We start from the raw sequence: 25,320 nt of genomic DNA on the forward strand, positions 1-25,320 counted from the left end.
AAAATAAATGTGTAATTACAAAATAACATCTTTTGTGCAGTAAAATATATATAGCACATACAAGAGACAAACGGACGGCACTCACCAATGCTTGCTGAAACACAAGTGCTCCAGCTGAGTTAGGCTTTCGCACCTCAGTGCTTCGTCATGTTCCAGACAAAGCACTGAGGTGCAAAAGCCTAACTCAGCTGGAGCACTTGTGTATGTTGTCCGCTCTCTACCAGGACGAAAGGAATTTTTTCAGCAAGCATCGGTGAGTGCCATCCATTTGTTTCTTGTATGTGCAATATTATTGAAGCAGTAACTGCCTGGTTACACGTTGGACAGAGCACCACCAGCAGCAGCGATGTCGCTTATATATTCCTGCTAAGTACCCCGGTGATGAGTGAGTCGACATAAGGGATTCATTATTGGTCAAGTGCAGTGCCACTCTTTTCTTTACTACAATCGCAAAATAAATATATATATATATATATATATATATATAATCATACTTCACTAGTGGTAGGGTATTAAATTTTTTGCCAGAAAAAAACATGTTAGGGAGTGTAAAAAAAACAATCAGGGACAGTGAGAAATCAACCAAGGTTGTATTCTACTGCCAGGGAGAGTGACGGGAAAGGCTAGAAGAAGAATTGTGAGTGTAGAATAGGGACAAGCAGGGAAAGCTGTCAGAAAGGGGGTGAGAAGTGAGGAGCTGAGGTTGGGTGTGCCTCCGCCCTACTTGCTGGTAGCAAGGTAATTTACATATTTTAAAAATAGCTTTTTATAAAATTCTACTGAACCAAAATGATTATGTAACTTATGTATAGGGAGCTCGCAGTGTAGGGATTATTAGTAAACCCAAAAAAAAAAAAACGGTTTAGTGGGGTGACAGAAGCCCTTTAAAGTCTTACTCAGTTTGCGCTTGACTAAAGAGCAACACTTCAGGAAAGAGTGTCCGCACACTTCGGATCTCACCACCCGGGACGTTAGGGCTATTCGGGATGTTGAAGGACGAAACATCTGACGCAAATGATAAGGAATGGAGTTCAAGTCCTGTTTAAAAGAACATTTTACAAGTTAATCAGCAGTTCAGAAGTTTTGTCATCAATAACTATGATCTGACAGACAAATGTTTTAGTAGAAATCGCATTACCGGGCCGTCTGAAATTGTTGTTGACAAAAATTGATCCACCACACAAGGTAGGTTTTTTCAATCTTATACTTGTAATAAAATGCAAGCCGACGCTCTGAAAGAGAGGGAAACCCGTTTCATGATGATATAAGGACAGTAGACACATGCATGGCACCATTTTAAAGGGGCGATCTTATCTGACCAGTAATGCCCAGAATTAGAGATGAGCGAATTTCCCAAAAATTTGATTTGGCTGGTTTGTCGAATTTTCAGAAAAATTTGGTTTGTTCTGAATTTATTTGTGGCGAATCGCGTTAAAAACGTCTATTTCCTGGCTGCAGAGAGCCTTTATAGGGGTGTAGAACACTGTGCCTTGCAGTAACACGCATAGGGAGTCTGCTGTGGTAGTGAAACAATACTGTGAGTCCGTATGACATGCAGATGGCAGGCGTCATTCTTAGAATCACTGCAAATAACTCCAGTTTGAACTCAGCCTTACAGGTCAATGTTAGCGCCAGGTATAAAGAGCTGTGCAGAGCCCCAAGATCCTACTATAGCGTGAAAGAGCGCACTCCTTTTACACCGATTCACTGATTCCACATAGATGTCTACAGAACCTGTTCTATTAAACGCTTATACAAGTAGAGACCCCCCGACAGAGTGGAGAGGGGGTCAGCAGTAAGTGTGTTTTGACGTCACAGATTATTTTGCCCTTCCTCTGATCCGTCAGAACAATAACCCCCAAAAAACGGATCCTGTCTGTGGAGCATATGCCTTTACTTGGTCAGCATTTGGTCGGTAATCCATCAGTATTGCTAAAGCCAAAAAAAACAGGAGTGGATCTAAAACAGATGACACGTGAATGGAATATTTGCATGTCTTCTGTGTTTTGTACCCACTCCTGCTTTGGCTACCAAATGATAAGCCAATTCTCATGCGAAATAGGGACCATGTCATATAGGCCTTACAGCTGCTACACAGACAGGATCCGATGTGCTTCTCATTTCCCTTCTTTCTGACAGATCAGAAATTCGGCTGTCACTACCCAGGCAAGTGAGCATGCATCAGGCCATTTGTGCAAGTGACTCGGAGGGACTTCCTGCCTCCATCTCCACTGCATACTGCCATGGTGTGTCTGGGTCCTCTAACTCGTCTTATCACCCTGTAGCTCCTCTGGCTGCTCCTGCTCCTCTTCTCCTGTCACCTGTGTATAAAAAACACCCATTTCGCTACACATTGCTTGTGCTCCAATGTCCTCCTCCAGTATAGCCCCCACAGGGCTCATGTGGCCATGAGATCTAGGTGCAGATGGGTGAAAGACTTCAGGAACCGCTTGACAACCAGATTGAACACGTTTGCACTGCAGGGCGCATAGCTCAGCCCTCCTTGACGCAGCACTGACACCATGTTCTTCCTGGTTCCGATTTTCAGTTGTCGATTTTCAGTTGTCGCGGAGAAAGCCAGGATTTGATTTCTTGATGAAGGATATGGAGCAGTTACTCCCCTGTGTGACTCCGTTCGACCCAGGTAAACCAGGTGCAGAACAATGTGACTCCACCGTGCCCTGCTCATGTGGTATGCTGGAGGTGCACTGTGAATTGTCCCTGCAGTGGAGGATGAGGATGCAGAGGCGGACATTGTCACAGGACCAAAGGAGTGAGAATGTGGAGGCAGAAGCCGCGTCACCTGCCCAAGTTGCTGGTGTGGCTGTGCAGGAACCATATTCACCCAGTGGGCCATAAAGGACATGTATTGTCCCTGACCATAGTTACAGCTCCACACGTCGGCGCTGCCGTGCACTTTGGCAGACACCGACAGGCTCAAGGACTGACCCACCTTCCGTTCTACACACGTGTGCAGGTCTGGTACTGCCTTTTTCACAAATAAATGATGGCTTGAGACTCTCCAGCTCGGCACAAGCCATTAGTTCTCTGAAAGGTGCAGTCCACCACTTGGAAACGGAGGAAAGGGAGGGACTGCAGCACCAACAACTTGGCCAGGAGCACATTCAGCTTCTGCACCGTTGGATGAGTGCACGCATACTGTTGTACGCTTTGATGATCAATTGCTTATGGAATGACTGACGAGAAGTAGGAGGAAGAGCAGGAGCATGTAGGACCAGCAGATGATGGGAAGGACAGACAGCTCCCTTCAGCTGAGGTGGTGTAGCCTTGACTGCCTTAAATCGGGTGCATGCCACTGGGTGATGCAGCGGTTGCTGCGGCAGGCTGGACTACCACATCGGAGCCACAATTCTCCAAGGCCACTTTATGGTGATGCTGCATATGTTGACGCAGTGCCGTGTTGCCAACATTGGCATCCTGGCCACGCTTCAACTTCTGCCCACAGATTCTACAAATGGCCATGTTCACCTACTCCTGCTGCTTAATAAAAAACTGCCACACCGCCGATTAGGTGATTTTACCCACAACACTCCACACTGACTGACTGCTACCGCCGCTACTTCCGTGTACCCCTGCACCACTACTTTACGGGCAAGTAGGCCCTTGAGAAGGGGGTGGTTTACCCCGGGCACGTTTGGCTCCCGACCTTCAACTGCTGCCACCCTGCTGACTCCTGGGCATGCTACCGACTTGCTGGCTCCACTGCTGCCTTACGGGCAAGCTTCCACCCTCTTCTACCGATGATGATGAAGCACCTAATTCACCCGGCTCCCAAGTGCGATCAGCTACATCATCATCATCGATGCACGTCACTGATGTCCTCCTCAACGGTCTCTGGGTCAGGAGCCTGACTGCATGCAATACCAGCTGCCATGCCACTCTCCTCATCACTACTTCCCCGCCTACCAGAGGGAGCGGCGGAAGTCTCTTCTACATCTTGGCTGGCCAGTAGCTTCTGACTGTCCCCTAGTAGTTCGCCCTCGCTGTATAGTGGAGCTGAGCCCACAGCATATAATACTTGTCTAGCTGAGGGAACAGAAAAGGACAGAGGTAGGTTGAGGACAGGTAAGTGCACAGGACCTGCTCCCGGGCCATGCCAACTAAGGGTTGTGTCTGACAAACCCACCGACTCTTGGCTGGGGGTGTCGGATGTCACTTGAGACGAAGTGGGTGACCTAGTCAACCATTCAATAACCGCTGGGTTGCTGGTCAAGACATGACCGCTAGATGACACTGGGAGCTCAGACCTCACGTAGTGACCCCTGCTGCCAAACCCCTTACTCTGCTGCGACCTGTGCCTGCGCCAGAAACATTTAGGCCTCTGCAACTCCCCTGGCACTTCTCTGTCTGACATACTGTTAGATCAAATAAATTTACCAAAAAGGAAATTAAAACACCCCAAAAAAGTCTGTAATTTTCCCACTTCACCACACAATGGCTGTTTTTTTCCCACTAATACACGCCAAAGAAGGCTATAGAACATATAACTGCACCGCTGAACGGCAAATAGGCCCTTACTTTTTTCCACTTATATACGCCACAAAAGGCTTAAGAACATATAACTGCACCACTGAATGGCGAATATATCTTTTTTTGCAGCTAATACACGCCAAAAAGGGCTGTCATTTTCTCACTTCACCACACAACAGCTAATAAGCCCTTTTTTTCCCACTAGTACAAAGCAAAAAATGCTTTAGAACATATAACTGCACCGCACTAGGGCAAATAAGACGTATAAATATTTTCTTGTAATAAACCCTATTAATGGCTGTATCAAACAGCACTTGCACCCTAATAAGAACGGTTTGATGGAATTACAGAGCTATTTAATGGTAATTTGGATCCGCAGTCAGTGCAGCAAGGTGTAATCGGATTGCTCCTATTACCCAGTCTGTAACCTCCCCTACTGAACCCTGTTCTGCTTCAATACTGTGAAATGATTCCTCCCGATCCTTTCCCTGAACTTTTTTTTAAAGTTTTAAAGTATTTTCTAGCACTGTCCCTAGCGCCTGCTGACGTCTCTGCCTGCACTTCGTACACTGGAAAATGGCTGAATCCAAGATGGCTGAGGCTATTTATAGGGCTGTGACATCACAGGGCTGGCTGGCTGCTGATTGGCTGCATGCATGGTATTGTGGGCGATACCTCGTTCCCAGAGTTCCTTGTCCATTTCCTAATACATGCAGCAGCCATTTTAGGAAAAAATGTGATTCGTTACCACGAAGCGTGAGGAAATTCGGATTCGGTGCGAATCACACTTCATCAACTTTGATTCGCTCATCTCTACCCAGAATATTACCAGAATATATTTTTTTGGGGGTACAATTGTATTTGACAATACATTTAGCAGAGCAGGATCGGAGAGTCTGTTAAAACATTGAACCAGCCCCTGCTGAAATCATAAACCTTGCTTATCTCTGAATCTCTATGGAAAGTCTCTGCTGGATCACCATTCTTGCAGTTGCTAAGTTTTCAGTGCAGACTCTTCAAGACAGTTTATCAATGAGATCAAAAAGTTATTTGGTGACCAGCCAGGAATATGTTGCCATTTGGCAGTGTTGATTTGTCTGTATGCAATCACATGTATGCTCTAGTAATGGCATATGTTATATGTACCATGGTCCTAGACAAACTGTCCTTCTACATTTACTGTGCTTTCCTTGTGGAATGGCTGTGATCATTCAGTCAGTCCAGAAACTGTAGATACTTACGCTTAACTGCTCAAAGGTGTCTCTTTCATTCGGGGACTCAACAGGTGAATAGTACAAACCATCAATCAGGAGTTGTTTACTACCATCAACACAAGGAGGGTCTTGTGGAGCTACATTGTACCCCTCAAAATAGTATCCATCCAGACTATTGTATTGTAGAGATGAATACACCTGAAAAGATAAAGTAGGAGATGTAATACTGTGAGCTAGAAGACTACTACTACCGTTGGTTTTGTTGCCTGGATTAGTGGCTACATAGATGACTGGTCATTGTACATGAATGTATGTCCTGTCAATTGGTCACAGCGTCAGTCAAAGCCAAAATAAGGAAATAAATCGGAGGGTGACCCAAAAGTTCAAATCCACTCTAGTTGTAGTCTTAATTGAACATGCAGGACACCATACATGGTCATGTATCGATTCAGCCTCTACTGGCAAGTGTTTGGCTCCAAGTGGGTTTGCTGGATTTTTTTGGGGGTCCATTATTGTGTCAAAGTGGGTGGGGCCCACTAGCATTTGCGTGGGCAGTTTAACTCTCACTCATTATGTGAAACTTAAGGTTTTTTGCTATTAAATTACTATTGGGTTTGTAAAGTCGAAGTTAGCAATGTAAAACTTTAGCTTTTAAACATCTAAAAATGGAGAGCAGTAATGGAATGAGTTGCCATTGGTAATTCTTACACTTTTCTGAGCTTGTTTTGCTATATTTTTCAGAAAGTGTCTTACCATTTCAGGTGTGAGAAGGTTTTCTTGGCGGAGAAACTGAAGACTTGAATCATAGACCCTCATGGCACAAAGAGAGTTTGGTGATGATGTAATGTCCAAGTTAATAGTGGAACCGGGTTTTGCTCTTTCTTCTGAGAAATGCAAGGATGCCTGTTCAAAAAAGATTTGAATACTGGAATTATGAAAGTTGTCACTTTTACTTCAGGCGACCATCAACTCTATATAAGCTGTGCTAACAGTGCCATCCATATCTCCATCCCTTCCAAGCCATTGTTGCTGAACCACAAAGAAAAAACGTACTTGTTTTGGAAGAGATGATGACGTCTTGGCTTGGTAACAATGGCTAAAAATTACTCATCACTGAAATTAAATAACATGTGCTAGTTTCTAGGACTACCCTTTCAGTGACATAGCTGAGGCCACGGATACATTGCAGTCCAAGTCTGCTTATGTTTTATTTAGAGGTGCTTCACATACGGTAGCTTTAGTCTTCTATTCTGCTGCTAATATGCAACATGGGAAGCAGGATCACGCATAACACAAACATTATTTTACATCATTGTTTGGTCTATCCATGAATTCTTCTTGGGTCACAGATGGAAAAGCTAAATTTCAATGTCGGTGCACAGGACACCTAAACTATGTACATATCTATGACTGGACTGTGCCAGTGGTAGATGAAAAAAAAAATCTGGGAAATAAAATCTATGGAACCCTGCAAAGTGCCCTTTAGTTACACCCCAAATTGCCCATGTCACAGATGGAAAACATTGCCAGAATCCAAATGCATCTATTTATAGTTTAAATAAATGCCAAAATAGTCAGTCATTCAGAAATTGGTCTGGGAAGTAGAGATGAGCAAAAAGATTCTACAGAATCAATTTGTCCAATCAGCAGGACTTAGACAAATACAGAAACCCCGCTGATTGGACAAATTGATTCTGTAGAATCTTTTTGCTCATCTCTACTGGGAAATAGTGAAGCTGATATGGTTCAGGTGAAGCAGCGCTATGCCATGACTTGTTGTAAGGACTCCCTTTAAGGTCTTGTTTACACTATCATTTGATCATTTGCCAAAAATAACAATAGATTCCTGAAGGATAAAGAAGATTTATTTTTACAAACTAAAGTTCTCCTGCTGGTTTTATTTTTGTGTAAAACAAAAAAAAAGTGAGTTCTGCTTCCAACCAGAGATATGGTTCACCCTTTCTGAGAGTATTAAAGAGGTATTCCAGTGTTAATGATTATATTCATTTATTTAGAGAATAGGGTGTTGAGAAAAAAATCTATTATACTTCTAGTTCAAATTGTTCTTACAGACCTTTATTATAGCCATTATAGTCTCTCTCGAAAATAAAAATGGCACAGCCTTTATTAGTCCTGTAAAAACCATCCATGTTGGTCATGTCCCCCTCAGATGTGTTATGTGACCTTTGGCTTTCAGTAAACTGCCCTAGTAGTGTATGGAGGAGCAGAACATTTACATTATATATAGTATTATTTCCTGCAGCATCAGCATGTCTCTCAGCATCTGTGTAGAAGAAAATCTGTGTGTGTTATGTTTCTTTTTTTTTTTACACTAAGCTCCAACAGTATGACAACATCACCTAGAGACAGGCAGTCATTGTACTAATCACTTAGAGACAAGTAGCCCTGTCAATACACACAGTGATGTATTTACTGTAATAACCATAGCAAAAATCATTATTCCACCACTAGTCCTATTTAGTTATCACATTGAGCTGTCCTGTGTGCTGACCCAGCACATGTAAGTCATGTTACAATGCTGGTTACTGAATGTCAGGTATGGCTACTTTCACACAGGTGTTTGGGCTTTACGTTTGTGAGATACGTTCAGGGCTCTCAAAAAGCGGTCCAAAACGGATCAGTTTTGCCCTAATGCATTCTGAATGGAAAGTGATCCTCTCAGAATGCATCAGTTTGCCTCAGTTTACCTCCGTTCCGTCTCCATTCCGCTTTGCAGCGTTTTGGTGTCCGTCTGAAGAAACTGAGCCAAACGGATCTATTCTGACACAAATGTAGGTCAATGGGGACGGATCCGTTTTCTATGACACAATCTGGCACAATAGAAAACGGATCCGTCCTCCATTGACTCTCAATGGTGTTCAAGATGGATCTGTCTTGGCAATGTTAAAGATAATACAAACGGACCCGTTCTGAATGGATGCAGATGGTTGTATTATCTGAACTGATTTGTCTGTGCAGATCCATGACAGATCCGCACCAAACGCGAGTGTGAAAGTAGCCTATTTTATGATGTGAAGAGTGTCACATGATTGATGCCATGGATGCATTACATAGGACTGATAAATAGTAGTATTGAGCAACTAGAAGTCCACAAAGTGGACTTCGATCCAAATTTTAGGGGAAATTCGATTTGTCACAAGGCCAAATTTCCTAGTGGTAACAAATCAATTTTCCCTGAATGGCAGTAAAAAAATAAAAAATAAAATCATACTTACCTCATCTATTTGAGCGCGAAGAGCCAGCCGCTGCCATCGTGATTGAAGATCTCACGCAAAATCCTGTGCGCAATGACATATGACGTCTCCACTCCAGCCAACGTGATGATGTCATCACGGGCTGAGCGAGATTTTGCGCTAGATCTTCAATCAACATACCGACTCTTCACGATCAAATGGATGAGGCAAGTATGATTTTATAAATTAGTAAAAAAAAATTTACACTGCAAAATCAATGTGAGATGCCGTGATCAGCTATGAATGTGGCATCTGAGGGGTACAAGGGGCACCCACTACTTACAAAGAAATGTGCTTCTCGACAAAGTAATTTGTCACTAAGCTAATTTTTTTTGTAAAATTAAGTGAAGCAGCCAAATCGAATTTATCAGTACTTTGCACTTCTCTAATAAATAGACTATTCAATTCTACTGAATATCTACTTATATGTCTGCTATAACTTATAGACATGCAGAATTTTAAACAAATGTATATTAGAAAATTGTATGATTAAATAAATATAAAGAATTTAAAAAGAGACAGTTAATTCTTCAATAATTATTGCTAAACCCAGGTTGTCTTCTGTGAAAGTGTCCAATGAGTCTTCAAATAGGTCCATCAAATATTATACTATCAAATTTGGTCAATCACATAGAATTTTTCTTTACCTTGTTCCCGAAGCATTTTTCAGTATTGAGGCGAAGGGTGTGTGTCACAACCTCTTTCTCCAATGTGCAGTAGGCAACAATGTCAATAACCGGAACAAGTTCTTCAGTTACCTCTATGGGGATTGTAAATTCTCCTTTCAGAGCTGGAATGTAGCAGTAGAAAGAACTAGTCAATAGATACAGTAGGTAGATAGATAGATAAATAGAAAGACAGATAGATAGATAGATAGATAGATAGATAGATAGGTACGTAAATAGTAGAAAGATGCCCTCTTTGAAACCAATAGCAATACTCACAGTTGGTCAGATCTGCTGAGACTGTTCCGGACCTCATAATCTTTCCCCTTGACATTATCTACAGTAACAAAATAACCAAGAATAAGTCTTGAAGGTACACTGAACATTAAGATTAGACATGAGCGAATTTCATGTTCTGAAATTTGTGCACGCTTCATTTGGTGGTAAAAGCAGAATTGCATTATGGATTCCGTTACCATGGACCATAACGCAATTCTATGATGGAATGCATAACGGAATGCCTTTAGAGGCATTCCGTTATTCATTTCGTCATGATAGAAGTCTATGACCTGCATAACGGATCCATCCCGTTTCCATTATTCAGGATCAGGAAGGGACTCCCCTGCATAACGGAAACGGGACGGATCCGTTATGCTGGCCATAGACTTCTATTATGAAGGAATGAATAACGGAATGCCTCCAAAGGCATTCCGTTATGCATTCCGTCATAGAATTGCGTTATCGTCCGTGGTAATGGAATCCATAACGCAATTCTGCTTTTACCATTTAACGAAGCGTGACCGTATTTCAAAATATGAAATTCGCTCATCTCTAATTAAGATCAAGTCCAACATCCACATATGTATATCTTTCCATATCGGTAAAGGAATTTTCCACAGTTTAGTTTCTTGCAATGTCCTTAGTGATTACAGTTATTGTCATCTCCATGATCTCTAATATCCAGCCTCTTAGAAACCAGTACTCACTATGTATTTGAAATCTGCGGTGGTTTCCCCTTCTTGAAGGCCTACTTGGCCAAATATGTACTTGGCAGTAAGAGTATATGTTTGCCGACATTGAAGCTCCTCTTTGGGTCCTTCGATAAGCACAAAGCTTGCAGATGGAGAATAGTACCGTTCGGCTGTGTAGAAGTCATTGGAATAAGTGGGAGTAATAAAGTTGGGGTCGTAACATTCTTCAGAGTTCTTGTAACTGACCTGGGAAGAATAGAGACACAATTTAGGTCATGGGAAAACTACAAAATGTACACCGAGATTTGCCAGAACTATAAGGATTCTCCATCTATATTATAAGGTTTAATCTTACATGTTATCATAAAAGGCTGGTCAAATGTTAATTGATGGCCTTCTAGAACCTTCTATTAATTCTCTCCTTACAGTGTGCCACATAGTCCCCATATAGTACTGTACAATCATGCAGTGCCATTAAACTAGGAGATGTAGCTGAATTCTGTGCTCCAGATATCTAGTCCATCAAGGTCAACGGTACACCCTTCTGTAGTTAAAAGTGATGCACAGTCCTCATACCCCTAAGGCTGGACTTGTTTACATGAGATGAGTAAAATGAATTCTAAGTCACATAATTACACTTATCTAGAAGTGGACGAAAAAGCCCAATTTTACACTGCACTAGACCTGTCTAGAAGTATGACCACATATCTGCTGTTTACAAAGCTATTTCAATGTGTGCCTGATGACATTGATTGTAACTTAGCTTCACACGCCATACGGGTGCACCTTATATCATTGATCTAGATCAGGGCTCTTCAGACTTAAAACTCAGTTAATAAGTATGTATAGACAAAAATGTATGTTTTATAAAAATAGACCCATTTGGGTGAATTGACATTACTTAGTACTCTTTGTATTTTAATAATTTTTTTCAAATCTACCTAAAAGTACATATTCTTAGTTTTATTAGTTAATTAATAAAAATAAAAAAATAGATTTAAACAAACCAGGGTACATGACTTCTTGGAGAAACATAAGCTGCTGTATTCCAGCAATATACACAATGAGTAGAAGCAGCAGTGTCAGCACTATGTAGCTTCTAGTTTTAGAAACCTCTGCTGCCACTTCAGAAACATGCAGCAGAGGTTGCTTTTCTTGGCAGGCAGGTACTAAAATACAACTAAAAATCCAAAGGAAACAAGCATTTGGGTGCTAATACTTAAAAAAATGATGCTTTTATCTTACGGCATGTTCATGTTTATAGGGCTCTAGATCATTTTCAGATTTAAAAATGTTTGTGGGACTTTGATATTGATGGCTTAAGACAGACCAAGAGTGTCACACTAATGTGGGTCCACTGATCTTCATCATCTTCCAGACATACTCCATACATAAAGACCTTATTCTTATTTGGGTAATCAGGATTTCAACAATACCTAATTCGTACAGTATTTATTATGTTTTACTACTTTATCTTCTGCAGTACACAGCCATTTTTCACCTTAAGGATCTGTCACTACCAGAGCTTTGAGACGTTCTCACAGCTCTGTGTCTCCACCCCTGTGATGATGTCACTTAGGGTTGGAGGTTTTCTCACTGTTCTGTTTCTCCGCCCCTGTGATGAGGTCTTACTCCCAGCTGTCTCTCCTGCGTTTGATTTCTCTGCCTTTAAATCACCCCTCCTCCTATTGCAGGGCGTGGATTATATTTCTCTTTTCAGTTGTAGCTCTGCCTTGAGTATCTTCACTTCTTTAGCTACTAGTTCTCTGGACCTGTGTTCTTCTGCTGCAAGCACTCCAGGTAATTGTCAGCGGTCCTTGGATCCGTCTTCTCTGCGGCTGCAGCTCCATCAGCTAAGTGTGCAGACTTTGTTATGTACCTGGTGATTTCCTGACTGGATCTGAGGTGGCCCCGGTTCCCTCCATATTCTGTGCAGGGCATCGGTGGCCGTGCCCCTTCCACTATTGTAGGGGTTACAGGGCTCATCAGTCTAAGGTACGCGGGCATGCCTCGTTCCACCATTTGGATCCGGGCATGTGCTTTAGCAGCATAGGGAGAGTGTTGAGGGTCTGACAGGGGTCACCCTTTCTCTTCCCTAGTTTGGGGTCCGGTCAGTAGCTCTTTTTACTGTGTATACTCTTGTTACCCTTAAACAGCCGTGACATTATAATCCACCAAAACCGTCCTTGTTGACATGGATCCGCTTTCTGACCTGGTTGACCGCATGCAGGGTCTTTCTTTGGAAGTAGCGGATCTCCGTCAATCTCTGACTCAGCTACAAGCATTGGGCTCTGCTCCGGCTCATGGAGTCTGTTGCGAGCCAAAGGTCTCACTTCCGGAAACGTTCTCCGGGGGCAGTGAGAATTTTGTTCGCTTCAGAGAGGCATGTAAACTCCATTTTTGTTTGTGTCCCCACTCCTCTGGTAATGAGGAACAGAGGGTGAGGATTGTCATCTCCCTGCTCAGAGGTAATGCTCAGACTTGGGCTTTTTCGCTGCCATCAGGGGATCCTTCCCTGCGATCCGTGGAAAGGTTTTTTGTGGCCCTGGGGCAGATATATGATGACCCGGATCGTGTTGCTCTGGCAGAATCGAACTTACGTGTTCTATGCCAGAACAAACTGTCTGCAGAGCTTTATTGTTCTGAATTTCGGAGATGGGCAGCTGATTCAGGCTGGAATGATGCTGCACTCCGAAGTCAGTTCTGTCATGGTCTCTCAGAGGATTTGAAAGATGCCTTTGCTTTCCATGAGAGACCAACATCCTTAGAGTCTGCCATGTCATTGGCGGTACGCCTTGACAGGCGTCTAAGGGAAAGAAACAAGACCTCTCCGTCCAGCCATTGTCAGTCTAGGGGCAATGGTGCGGACTCATTCAGTATGCACTGGTCTCATCCTGTCTCGCTCCCCTCTGAGGAGGAGCCCATGCAGCTAGGCCGACTTGCCCCTGATAAAAGAGGATTTAGTCCTCAGAATATGGTGTGTTTTTGTTGTGGGGGCATAGGTCATTTGGCAAATGTTTGTCCGTCTAGGAGATTCCTGAACTGTACTAAGAGCGATAATAAGAGAAAAACCTCAAGAGGTGGATCATCAAGTTCTGCTTCATCTGCTACTTTGGGCAAAGTTGATGTGGGAATTGATGCTTTTCCTCTGACCTGCAGTTCCCGTTTTCTCCTGTCTGCCAGGGTGGCGCTAGAGAGCAAGGTCATTCCTTGTGAGATTTTTGTCGATAGTGGAGCGGCCGTCAATCTTATTGACACTCAATTTGTAGCCTTGCATGGTTTTCAGGTTTGTACATTAGAAAAGGATATACCTGTTTTTGCTATTGACTCTGCCCCACTCTCGCAGAGATCTCTGAAAGGCATTGTTCACAATATCCGGCTAGCTGTAGGTGACACTCATGTGGAGGAGATATCTTGTTTTGTCCTTAACGGATTGCCTTCTCCTCTAGTTTTGGGGCTACCCTGGCTCACTAGACATAACCCCACTATTGATTGGCAAGGAAGGCAAATAAATGAGTGGAGTGACTTTTGTAGAGAGAATTGTCTCACAGCCACTCTTGCAGAGGTGTCTACTAAAACTCTGCCATCATTTCTCTCTGATTTCTCGGATGTGTTTTCCGAGAGCGGTGTTCAGGAGCTACCTCCTCACCGGGAGTTTGACTGTCCCATTAACCTCATTCCCGGCGCCAAGCTGCCAAAGGCACGCCTCTACAATCTCTCACAACCGGAAAGACTCGCAATGCGAACCTATATCTCCGAGAGTCTCGAGAAGGGGCATATTCGTCCCTCAAAGTCGCCTGTTGCCGCGGGTTTTTTTTTTTGTTAAAAAAAAAGATGGCTCTCTGAGACCTTGCTTAGATTTTAGGGAGCTGAACCGTATCACGATTCGCGATCCCTATCCCCTTCCTCTGATCCCGGACCTCTTCAACCAAATTGTTGGGGCCAAGGTGTTTTCCAAATTGGATCTGAGAGGCGCGTACAACCTGGTCAGGGTCAGAGAGGGGGATGAATGGAAAACGGCCTTTAATACCCCTAACGGGCATTTCGAGAATCTCGTTATGCCTTTCGGCCTGATGAATGCTCCGGCCGTCTTTCAGCATTTTGTTAATAGTATTTTCTATCATTTAATGGGGAAATTTGTATTGGTGTATCTTGATGATATTTTGATTTTTTCCCCTGATGTTCAGACTCATCAGGATCATCTTTTTCAGGTCCTGCAGATACTGCGGGAAAATAAACTGTATGCCAAGCTGGAGAAATGTCTTTTTATGGTATCAGAGATTCAATTTCTGGGTTTTCTCCTCTCTGCTTCTGGTTTTCGCATGGATCCGGAGAAGGTCCGTGCTGTGCTGGAGTGGGAGCTTCCTGAAAATCAGAAGGCATTGATGCGCTTTCTGGGTTTTGCTAACTACTACAGAAAGTTAATTTTGAATTATTCCTCTATTGTCAAACCCCTTACTGACATGACAAAAAAGGGGATGGATTTTTCCTCTTGGTCGGAGGAGGCGCTTGCAGCCTTTTCTAAGATTAAAGAGAGTTTTGCGTCTGCTCCCATCTTGGTGCATCCCGATGTTTCCTTACCTTTTATTGTTGAGGTGGATGCTTCCGAGGTGGGTGTGGGTGCAGTTTTGTCCCAGGGCCCCTCTCCTGCCAAATGGCGACCTTGTGCCTTTTTCTCTAGAAAACTCTCCCCGGCAGAGAGAAACTATGATGTGGGAGATAGGGAGTTGTTGGCCATCAAGTTGGCTTTCGAGGAATGGCGCCATTGGTTGGAGGGGGCCAGGCACCCTATCACCGTTTTTACCGACCATAAGAATCTGGCGTACCTGGAGTCGGCCAGGCGTATGAATCCGAGACAGGCCAGATGGTCTCTGTTCTTCTCCAGATTTAATTTTGTTGTTACTTTCCGCCCTGGGATCAAGAATGTGAAGGCTGATGCTCTCTCTCGCTGTTTTCCGGGAGGAGGAAACTCCGAGGACCCGGGTCCCATTTTGGCGGAGGGGGTAGTTGTTTCTGCTCTTTATTCCGATTTGGAGGCCGAGGTCCAGGCTGCCCAGTCTGAGGCACCTGCCCGTTGTCCCTCCAGGAAGTTGTTCGTGCCTCCTGAGCTACGTCACAAACTCTTTAAGGAACATCATGATACAGTTCTTGCTGGTCACCCCGGGAGTAGAGCCACGGTAGATCTCATTGCTCGGAGATTTTGGTGGCCGGCTCTTCGTAAGTCTGTGGAGGGTTTTGTGGCGGCTTGTGAGACGTGCGCTCGCGCTAAGGTCCCTCGTTCACGACCTTCAGGTTCCCTTCTCCCGTTACCCATACCTTCCCGTCCTTGGACACACCTGTCCATGGACTTTATCACGGATCTTCCTCGTTCCTCGGGGAAGTCGGTGATCCTGGTGGTCGTGGACCGTTTTAGCAAGATGGCTCATTTCGTTCCTTTCCCTGGTTTACCCAATGCTAAAACGTTGGCGCAAGCTTTTGTCGATCATATTGTTAAATTGCACGGCATTCCCTCTGAGATTGTTTCCGATAGAGGCACGCAGTTTGTGTCCAGGTTCTGGAAGGCTTTCTGTTCTCGCCTGGGGGTTCGGCTGTCCTTCTCTTCTGCTTTTCACCCGCAGTCGAATGGTCAGACTGAGCGCCTCAATCAGAATCTGGAGACATATTTGCGCTGTTTTGTGGCAGAGAACCAGGAGGATTGGTGTTCATTTCTCCCTCTTGCTGAGTTTGCTTTGAACAACCGTCGTCAGGAATCTTCTGATAAGTCACCATTTTTTGGTGCATATGGGTTCCATCCGCAGTTTGGGACATTCTCGGGAGGGGCTCTTTCTGGTTTACCTGAGGAGGAGAGATTTTCCTCGTCTTTGTCTACCATTTGGCAAAAGATTCAGAGTAATCTCAGAAAGATGAGTGAGAAGTATAAGCGTGTGGCTGATAAGAGACGTGTGCCTGGTCCGGACCTGAATGTGGGTGATCTGGTGTGGTTGTCTACAAGAAATATTAAACTGAGGGTTCCCTCCTGGAAATTGGGTCCCAAGTTTATTGGGCCTTATAAAATTTTGTCAGTCATCAATCCTGTTGCCTTCCGCCTTGATCTTCCACGGGTTTGGAAGATACATAATGTTTTTCACAGATCTCTCTTAAAACCATATGTCCAGCCCACGGTACCCTCCTCTTTGCCTCCTCCTCCGATTTTGGTTGATGGCAATCTGGAGTTTGAGGTTTCCAGAATTGTGGACTCTCGCATTGTCCGCGGTTCTCTTCAGTACCTCGTTCATTGGAAGGGTTATGGTCCTGAGGAGAGGATGTGGGTTCCGATGTCGGACATTAAAGCCACTCGCCTTATCAGGGCATTTCATAGGGCTCATCCTGGGAAGGTGGGTCCTGGGTGTCCGGAGTCCACCCGTAGAAGGGGGGGTACTGTCACTACCAGAGCTTTGAGACGTTCTCACAGCTCTGTGTCTCCACCCCTGTGATGATGTCACTTAGGGTTGGAGGTTTTCTCACTGTTCTGTTTCTCCGCCCCTGTGATGAGGTCTTACTCCCAGCTGTCTCTCCTGCGTTTGATTTCTCTGCCTTTAAATCACCCCTCCTCCTATTGCAGGGCGTGGATTATATTTCTCTTTTCAGTTGTAGCTCTGCCTTGAGTATCTTCACTTCTTTAGCTACTAGTTCTCTGGACCTGTGTTCTGCTGCTGCAAGCACTCCGGATATTGCCAGCGGTCCTTGGATCCGTCTTCTCTGCGGCTGCAGCTCCATCAGCTAAGTGTGCAGACTTTGTTATGTACCTGGTGATTTCCTGACTGGATCTGAGGTGGCCCCGGTTCCCTCCATATTCTGTGCAGGGCATCGGTGGCCGTGCCCCTTCCACTATTGTAGGGGTTACAGGGCTCATCAGTCTAAGGTACGCGGGCATGCCTCGTTCCACCATTTGGATCCGGGCATGTGCTTTAGCAGCATAGGGAGAGTGTTGAGGGTCTGACAGGGGTCACCCTTTCTCTTCCCTAGTTTGGGGTCCGGTCAGTAGCTCTTTTTACTGTGTATACTCTTGTTACCCTTAAACAGCCGTGACAGGATCAGGCCAAATTTTGGAAATCTGACATGTTTCAATTTATGTAACTTTGGAACACTTTTACTTATCGAAGCCATTCTGAGGTTTTCTTGTGACACGTTGCAGTTCATGATAGTGGTAAATTTGAGTCAATATAAATCACTTTTATTTATAAATTGATTTTTAGGACATTAAAAGGCTGAGAATTGTAGAAGCAATTCTTAAAAAGTGGGTTTTGGAAGTTTTCTAAAAACATTTTAAGGACTAGTTCAGTTATGAGGTCACTTTGTGGGGCTTACATAGTAGAAACCATCCATAATGACCCCATTATTAATGACCCCATTATAGAAACTACACCCCTCAAGTTATTCAAAACCGATTTTACAAACTTTTTTAACCCTTTAGATGTTCCACAAGAATTAAAGGAAAATGGAGATGACGTTTCTAAATTTAACTTTTTGGGCAGATTTTCAATTTTAATCCATTATTTCCTGTAACACATCAAGGGTTAATGGCCAAACAAAACTCAGTACCTATTACCCTGATTCTGCAGTTTACAGAAACACCCCATATGTGGTCGTAAACTTCTGTAAGGGCACAAGGCAGGGCGCATAATGAAAGGGAGGCCAGATGGTTTTTCGCAGATTTTCCTGGACTGGTTCTTAGACACCATGTCACATTTGAAGCCTCCCTGATGCACCCTACAGTAGAAACTCCAAAAAAGTGCCCCCTTTGGGAAACCATGGGATAAGGTCACAGATTTATTGGTAGTATTTTGGATTACTTATGATTTTTGAACGCTCAATATTACACTTTTTGTGAGGCAATTCAACAAAAAAGTGGCTGTTCTGGCACAGTTTTTACTATTATTATTTTTTTTTACAGTGTTCACTTGACAGGTTAGATCATGTGGTATTTTTATAGAGCAGGTTGTTACGGACACGGCAATACCAAATATGTGTATTTTTATATTTATTTCGGTTTGTGTCTCCATTTTCTGAAAGCCATATATTTTTTATTTTTTGGGGGCGATTGTCTTATGTAGGTGACTCATAGGTACTAATTTTAGGTGCATATGGATTTTTTTAATCACTTTTTATACCAGTATTTGAGAAGTGAGGTGGTCAAAATTGCAATTCCATAATAGTTTTATTTTTTATGGCGTTCACCTGGCGGTAAAAGTAGCATGATCCTTTTATAGATCAGGTCATTACGGACGGGGCGATGCCAAAATATTTAGTATATTTAAATTTTTAATCAATTATAAATGTGCAGCTATAATAAAGAAATTACATTTTTTATTTACTTTTTCCCACTTTTTTTTAACACTTTTTGGCCTCAGACCCACTTGGTTCTTGTAGATCTAGTGGGTCTGATGGCTCTACAATACACTGCGGTACACTGCAGTACACATTGCGGAGGGCGGGGGTTAGGTTGCGTCATTTACACATTTCACCAGGTTCTGATCCCCACAGTGATGAACTGTGGGGATAAGAACCTTTTACCGGCAGGTCAATCAGAGCGGTCACCGGCCCGGGGCCGGACCGGACAGGTTAGCTAAGATCCCTGGTTGTGTGTAACAGCCAGGATCTCAGCGCTGTCACCATGTCTGCAGACACAGTGAGAGATTGCTGCCATGACGAATCTGTACGTCATGGTGGCTTAATACAGAGCAGTCCATGATGTACCAGTCATGGTGGTTTAAGGGGTTAAAAAATAAAAACCAAAGAAAAACTTCTTTATATAGCCATATTCTGACTACCATAACATTTTTCTCCTTCCATCTACAGAGCTGTGAGGGCTTGATTTTTGCTGATCCTGGTCACTGTGGACAGATATCAGCTCTACTGCACACCTTGCCCCTTCATACATCCATTGTGCACTTCTGATGCACATTTACTTAAGGGTGCATTAAGAAGTTGAAGAGGTTACAGAAAATCTGAAAATCTGGCCATTTTCTTCAGAGCCACATTTCTACACAAGATGCTGCTCATAGTCTGTTTAAATATATTATTTATCTGGTAATGTCTGTATTATATATCCTATACACACATGTACAAGCTCCTTAGGCAAAATCAGAGAAGAAAAAAATAAATCTAAGGGATAATTCAACCTCTAGCCTTAACCTTCACAAGGGACATGACATAGCTAGAGGGATTTTGACATAGCTAGAGTGGTTGCAGAGTTGCATCCAGGCCTCATAAGAAGTATAACGCATTGCACATTGTTATAGGGAGGTGTAGTGCCCAGGAGCAGGGGTACTGTGTAGTCTGGAAATTTGTCCCTGAAAAGTTATAAACTTCTTACTTTATTTCATTTGAAAGGGTTAATGTGCACTGTTTAATACTGTATAACTGCATTTTATATGTATGTTGTAATATATATCTTGTTCATTTGCACTGTATTTGCGAGGCTATGTGGAAAGTTAATGAATACTGAGAAACTTTTGGGACTTTAAATAAAAAGCTGGTTTAAAGAAGAGCATGTTTTGGAGGGAAAAAGCCAGACTTGTTTACCACCAAAACCAGACAGACTGACCTTTTGAATGTCTGGTTTTAGCTCTGTTGTAAAGTCTGCTAACTTGTTTTTGTCTGGAAAAAATGCTGTATCAATGCCATTGAGTATCATTGAAGCTCTAATCTAAGTCTATGAGAGACGGAAAGTGTAACATTGTATTTGTTTGTGCTGAGTTTCTCCACTCCACTCCTCCCATTAGAAGGTTTTAGTTTGACCAGAAACCGTGTATAAGGAGAGCAGTCAGAGCCCCTAGTGTTCTGCAGTTAGGGATCAGTGCTTAGAAGAGACTCTGACAGACTATTGAATGACCAGAAGAAGATGCTGAGACAGAGATACTCTGCAATGGACCTAGAGTCCAAAGTCTATCACTGGCACTGGAGTATGGCTAGGAAGGGAATTAAATATACCACTAAGTCCCTGGATCAGAACCTGATAGGACCATGACTCGGTGCTCCATTAGTCAGAAACACTAGCACACAGTAATAGAGCAGCTGAGTTTTCAGCCCACTGCTAATCTCCCCGAGCACATGCCCCCTGCAGGGTGAAGCAGAGCATTGCAACCTGTTACTAAGGATGCGGTCGCATCACCAAAGGGTGTGGCTCAATAGTGCATCTCTCCCAACAAGACCGCGCCGAGGCTGAGGATCGCGCCCTGGAGCCCGTACAGGTAAGTTTATTACAATACTTCTGACCCTGACATAACAAAAAGCAGAGCAGGTTTTGCTAGGTGCATTTCATTGCAATTTTCTACCACTGTATCTCATTCACTCACCTGGATACTGATCTGTGATTTATCCTGATCAGATGTATCAATGAAGTCCTGGGCTGTGCCATTGGCATTTGTGGTCAGATTCTTAAGAGTTACCCCATTTAGTTGCAATTCAACTATCTGATCACTCAGTGGTTTTTCATGAGCATCTACAACAGCAACCTGCAAATTATACATACAGAAACTGAAAGTCAGTTAAACAGTTGCTAGAAAAGACAAATCTATATATATAAAGAAGGACGTATATATGTATGTATGTTCCGCGATCACTCAAAAACGCAATCATCGATTTCAACGAAACTTGGTATACACATGCCTTGCTACATGGAAAGAAATCTTGTGGGGTCACAGCTCTCTAGGACGTACCGTTCCTGAGAAATCCCCTAAAAATGACCTGCATTAGCCAATACAAGCCTGCAAGTCTTTCTCTTCATTTCCCAACTGCCATACACACGGTCACATGTCCCTTATCAGCCAATAGAAGCTTGCAGGCCCTTAGTCTTCACATACACCAAGTTTTACTCCAGATTTCCATAACAACCCAGCCAGCTTTAGGCTCGGGCTACACAATAACAATAAGTTGCATGACACCTAGAGCACAACTACACTGATACATGTGCCTGGCGACATTGATGTCGCACCAATGTCGCGCAACAATTTTTAGAATGATAGTCTATGGTGTTGCGCTGTGACATGTGACATGCTGCAACGCGACAGTCGCAGAAAAATCCATCTTGGATGGATTTTATGCAACTGTCTTGTCGCAGTCGCAGTATGTCGCATGTCACAGTGCGACACCATAGCTTATAATTATAAAAATTGTTGAGACAAAATGTCGCGTGACACATGTCGTAGTGTCGCTCTAGCATTAAAGGGGCAGGGCGCTGTGGAGGTCGCTGTTAGAGGGGCAGGCACTGTAGAGGTCACTGTTGAAGAGGCGGTCACTGTGGATGTTACTGTTAAGGGGGCAGGCCACTGTGGAGGTCACTGTTAAAGGGGGGAACACCGTGGAGGTCACTCTTAAGGGGGCAGGGGCCACTACTAAAGGGGCAACTGCTGTGGAGGTCACTGTTAAGGCAGCAGGGGTACTGTGGAGGTCACTGTTAATGGGGTAGGCCCCTTAGGAGGTCACTGTCATGGGAGTGGGGTGCTGTGAAACTTACTGTTAAAGGGGCTTGCTGCTGTGAAGGTCAAAGATAAGGGGATGGGCTGCTGTGAAGGTCAAAGTTAAGGGGATGGGCTGCTGTGGAGGTCCCATTTTAAAGTGGTGGGGCACTGTGGGGGGGTCAGTGTTAAGGGGTGGGGGACTGTGGAGTGCACTGTTAAAGGGGTGAGGGGCTGTAGAGGTCACTGCTATGGGGATACTGTCGATATCTTTTAACGACACACAAAAACATTAAATTAAATAGATGAAATATACCCGTGCAAAGCCGGGTCCTTCTGCTTGTAATATTATTGAAAAAATCCACTTTCACAGCGTTATATGTTTGTACAATTTGGGCAGATCATTTGTTTCATAAATAAGGTTCACATAAGATTTGATGGTTGTGGAAGTGCTGCCAATTTTGGTGAGATGAAAGGCTATGCTCCTATGCATTTTCATCTATGCTCTAGCTATGCTCTTATAGAGTTCCCAGTATGATCTGAAACTACACAGGTTCACTTGCTCTCTATAGTGCTTGCATACTAAAGGAAAAATCTCTGGCCTATGCACTCTCCCACGGCCCCGACCACCAGAGGCAGGCGCCTTTTCCCGTTAGTGTGCAAGCAAGGCCACCGCTGATGGATTGCAGGGTGGTCGTAACCCCTGGATATGAGTCGTGCATAATGTGATGGAGAAATTAATCCAGCCAGCAAAGGAAGCAATATGGACAATAACAATACATTAGTAAGTGCTTAGTATTAACTTTCTGAAGTGAGACAACCCCTTTAAGAACATAGGGGGTTATTTATTATGGGAAGTATGCCAAATTAGCGTCCAAATCTGCGACTTTTACCTGCTCGCTGTATTTTTCCAAGGTGGCGGAAAAAGAGGGCGTGGCGTGGCGAGGAAGAGGGCCGGCCGGCCAGCCCATCTCATTTATTATTTTGTACAGTTTATGGCGTGGCAAATAGTCTTAAACTATGCCAGCAAATGAGCTGGCATAGTTTATACCATGTCATACGGTCGGCAGAACCAAGCACCAAAGTTGTGCAGAGACCTGCGCGCCTACATAACTTTGGGGCATCCACTGCCAGCGCAGGGGTATTAAGATGGGCGTATAAATCACTTGTTTTAATAAATGACCCCAATACTTAGACATCGATAGTATTATACCTATGAGAACATAGTTGGAAGTCTGTAGGAGCTGTGGCAATGGAGCTGCCAGTGTGGCATATTGGTGCCAGTAAAACGGTGCATTGCACTAAAGCTGATAGAGAAAGACAAGTCTGGAAAATTTGAGTTTCCCTCTGTTTATCCCAGATATAGAGGCTTAATTAGCAGCCAACTGAAGAGCTCATCCAAATATGGGTTAAGCTCTTCCAACAGCACCCAGTCTGGAGAAGAGGCGGGTTGTGACGTGGCCTGTGGTAGATGAAGCACCAAACGTAGGGTATGAACTGTGACTTTTCATTAGAAATGCAACTAAATATGGATCAGTGCTCCTACAGGGTTCCAGCTCTGCTCCTACAGAGTTCTATGTTCCTATATATTTCCATCCATTCTACAATATCTTTTTATACAGTTCTTGGTATGCTTCTATGGTAATACAACTATGCTACTGTGAGTTTACTGTATGCTTCTAAAGTGTTCGTTATGCTCCTATAAAGTTCCAGTAGTGTCATTTACAATAAAGCTCTAGTTTTGATAGACGCTTTCATCACCTCCATTTTTTAAGATCATAGCCCCCATTTTCCATGCTTTGACCCTAGATTACCAAGCTGGAGGTTGAGAAGCAGAAGGATAGATGTTATATCCCTGATAAGAGAGGATTTCTTTAAGGACCGTCTCACCTCTACATACATTGGAATTCCTCTTTTGAATTGCAGTTCCATGTTCTTACGGTTAAAAAACACCCGGGCCAACTGATTGGTAATGCCTATAACCTTTGTCTTCTTTGCTTGAATTCCTATTGAAGAGTAAGAAAGACACAACATTAATAAGAAACGTCACTGTTACCACAAACAAGCATACATTTGTACATCTGTCGCAGTCTTAGCTTTTATACATAAGCTTGAATGATGAGTAAATAACTAGTAAATATATACCACAAGATACTAATGTATCTCAAAGCTATAGGAGAAGGCCTCATGCACCTGACCGTTTTGGTCCGCATCCGAGCCGCATTTTTTGTGGCTTGGATGCGGACCCATTCACTTTGATGGGACCTCAAAAGATGAGGACAGGACACCATAAAATGTTCACACCTGTTGCTCCTATGGCTCAACAAAAAAAATAGAACATGTCCTATTCTTGTCCATTTTGAGGACAAAAAAAGGATTTCTATAATCGGCATCCCGTTCTATTCTGCAAATTGCGAAATGCACACGGTTGCCATCCATGTTTTGCAGATCTGAAAACACGGCACGGTCATGTGCATGTAGCCTAAAGCTTATAAAAAAAATATACAATAGGTCAACACTTTCAATTCCTACCTATCAAAAGACAAAACCGTACAAAATTCAGGCATCTAACCATTTTTCATTTACCTGTACCATTTTCAGTCACAATTATATCCATATTCATTGACATAGTGTATCCTGACAGACCAAGCTGGAAAGGTGCCAGGTCAAGTTCTCCATTGAATGTACCTTCGGAGTCCAACTGCAAGGGAGGTTAAGACAAAGACAGGAATTATTATACTGTACTGAGATCTAATCCACATCTGTGCCCCAATAACACTTTAATACCGTACACAGATAATATGGTCATGAAATGGCCAGAGAAGACTCTTTCACATTTTGTGTCTGCTCTAAAAAAAACTCTGGGTGCATGAGGCCTCCTACACTCAGAATATTTTTACAATGGAAGTCAATCAGAGATGCACAGTATGCTGCTTTTTGCCTATAATGTCACACGTCATTGCAAAGCCAGTTTTTTATTTTGTCCTTCCCTTCTCATGAAGTTATTTAGAGATGTCCGATACTTGGCCACATTTCTGCAGAATGAGGTAACTGTACATGCATACTAACCTTTAGCTGGGGCTAGGAGAGTAGAAAAGACTTATGGGGCCATTTATTAAACTGGTGTAAAGAAGAACCTGCTTAGGTGGCCATAGCAACCAATCAGATCCCACCTTTCATTTTTCAGAGCTCATTTGGAAACTGAAAGGTGGAATCTGATTGGTTGCTATGGGCAACTAAGCCAGTTCTACTTTACACCAGTTTGATGAATGACCCCATTGGTTTTG

The 25,320-nt window shown here is 43.4% G+C and overlaps 1 protein-coding gene across 1 annotated transcript in view; it reads right to left on the reverse strand.

Moving 5' to 3' along the window:
* Positions 1-25,320, reverse strand: part of LOC122940820 (ovostatin-like) — a 105,338-nt gene that overhangs the window by 45,960 nt on the left and 34,058 nt on the right. Inside the window, 10 exon segments of the mRNA XM_044297605.1 lie at positions 897-1,038; positions 1,139-1,232; positions 5,733-5,903; positions 6,459-6,608; positions 9,607-9,749; positions 9,904-9,961; positions 10,611-10,841; positions 20,933-21,091; positions 23,924-24,039; positions 24,620-24,734. Of these exon segments, the coding sequence (XP_044153540.1) occupies positions 897-1,038; positions 1,139-1,232; positions 5,733-5,903; positions 6,459-6,608; positions 9,607-9,749; positions 9,904-9,961; positions 10,611-10,841; positions 20,933-21,091; positions 23,924-24,039; positions 24,620-24,734 (1,379 nt within the window).

The sequence above is a fragment of the Bufo gargarizans genome, chromosome 6 (assembly GCF_014858855.1).
Source record: "Bufo gargarizans isolate SCDJY-AF-19 chromosome 6, ASM1485885v1, whole genome shotgun sequence".
NCBI lineage: Eukaryota > Metazoa > Chordata > Amphibia > Anura > Bufonidae > Bufo > Bufo gargarizans.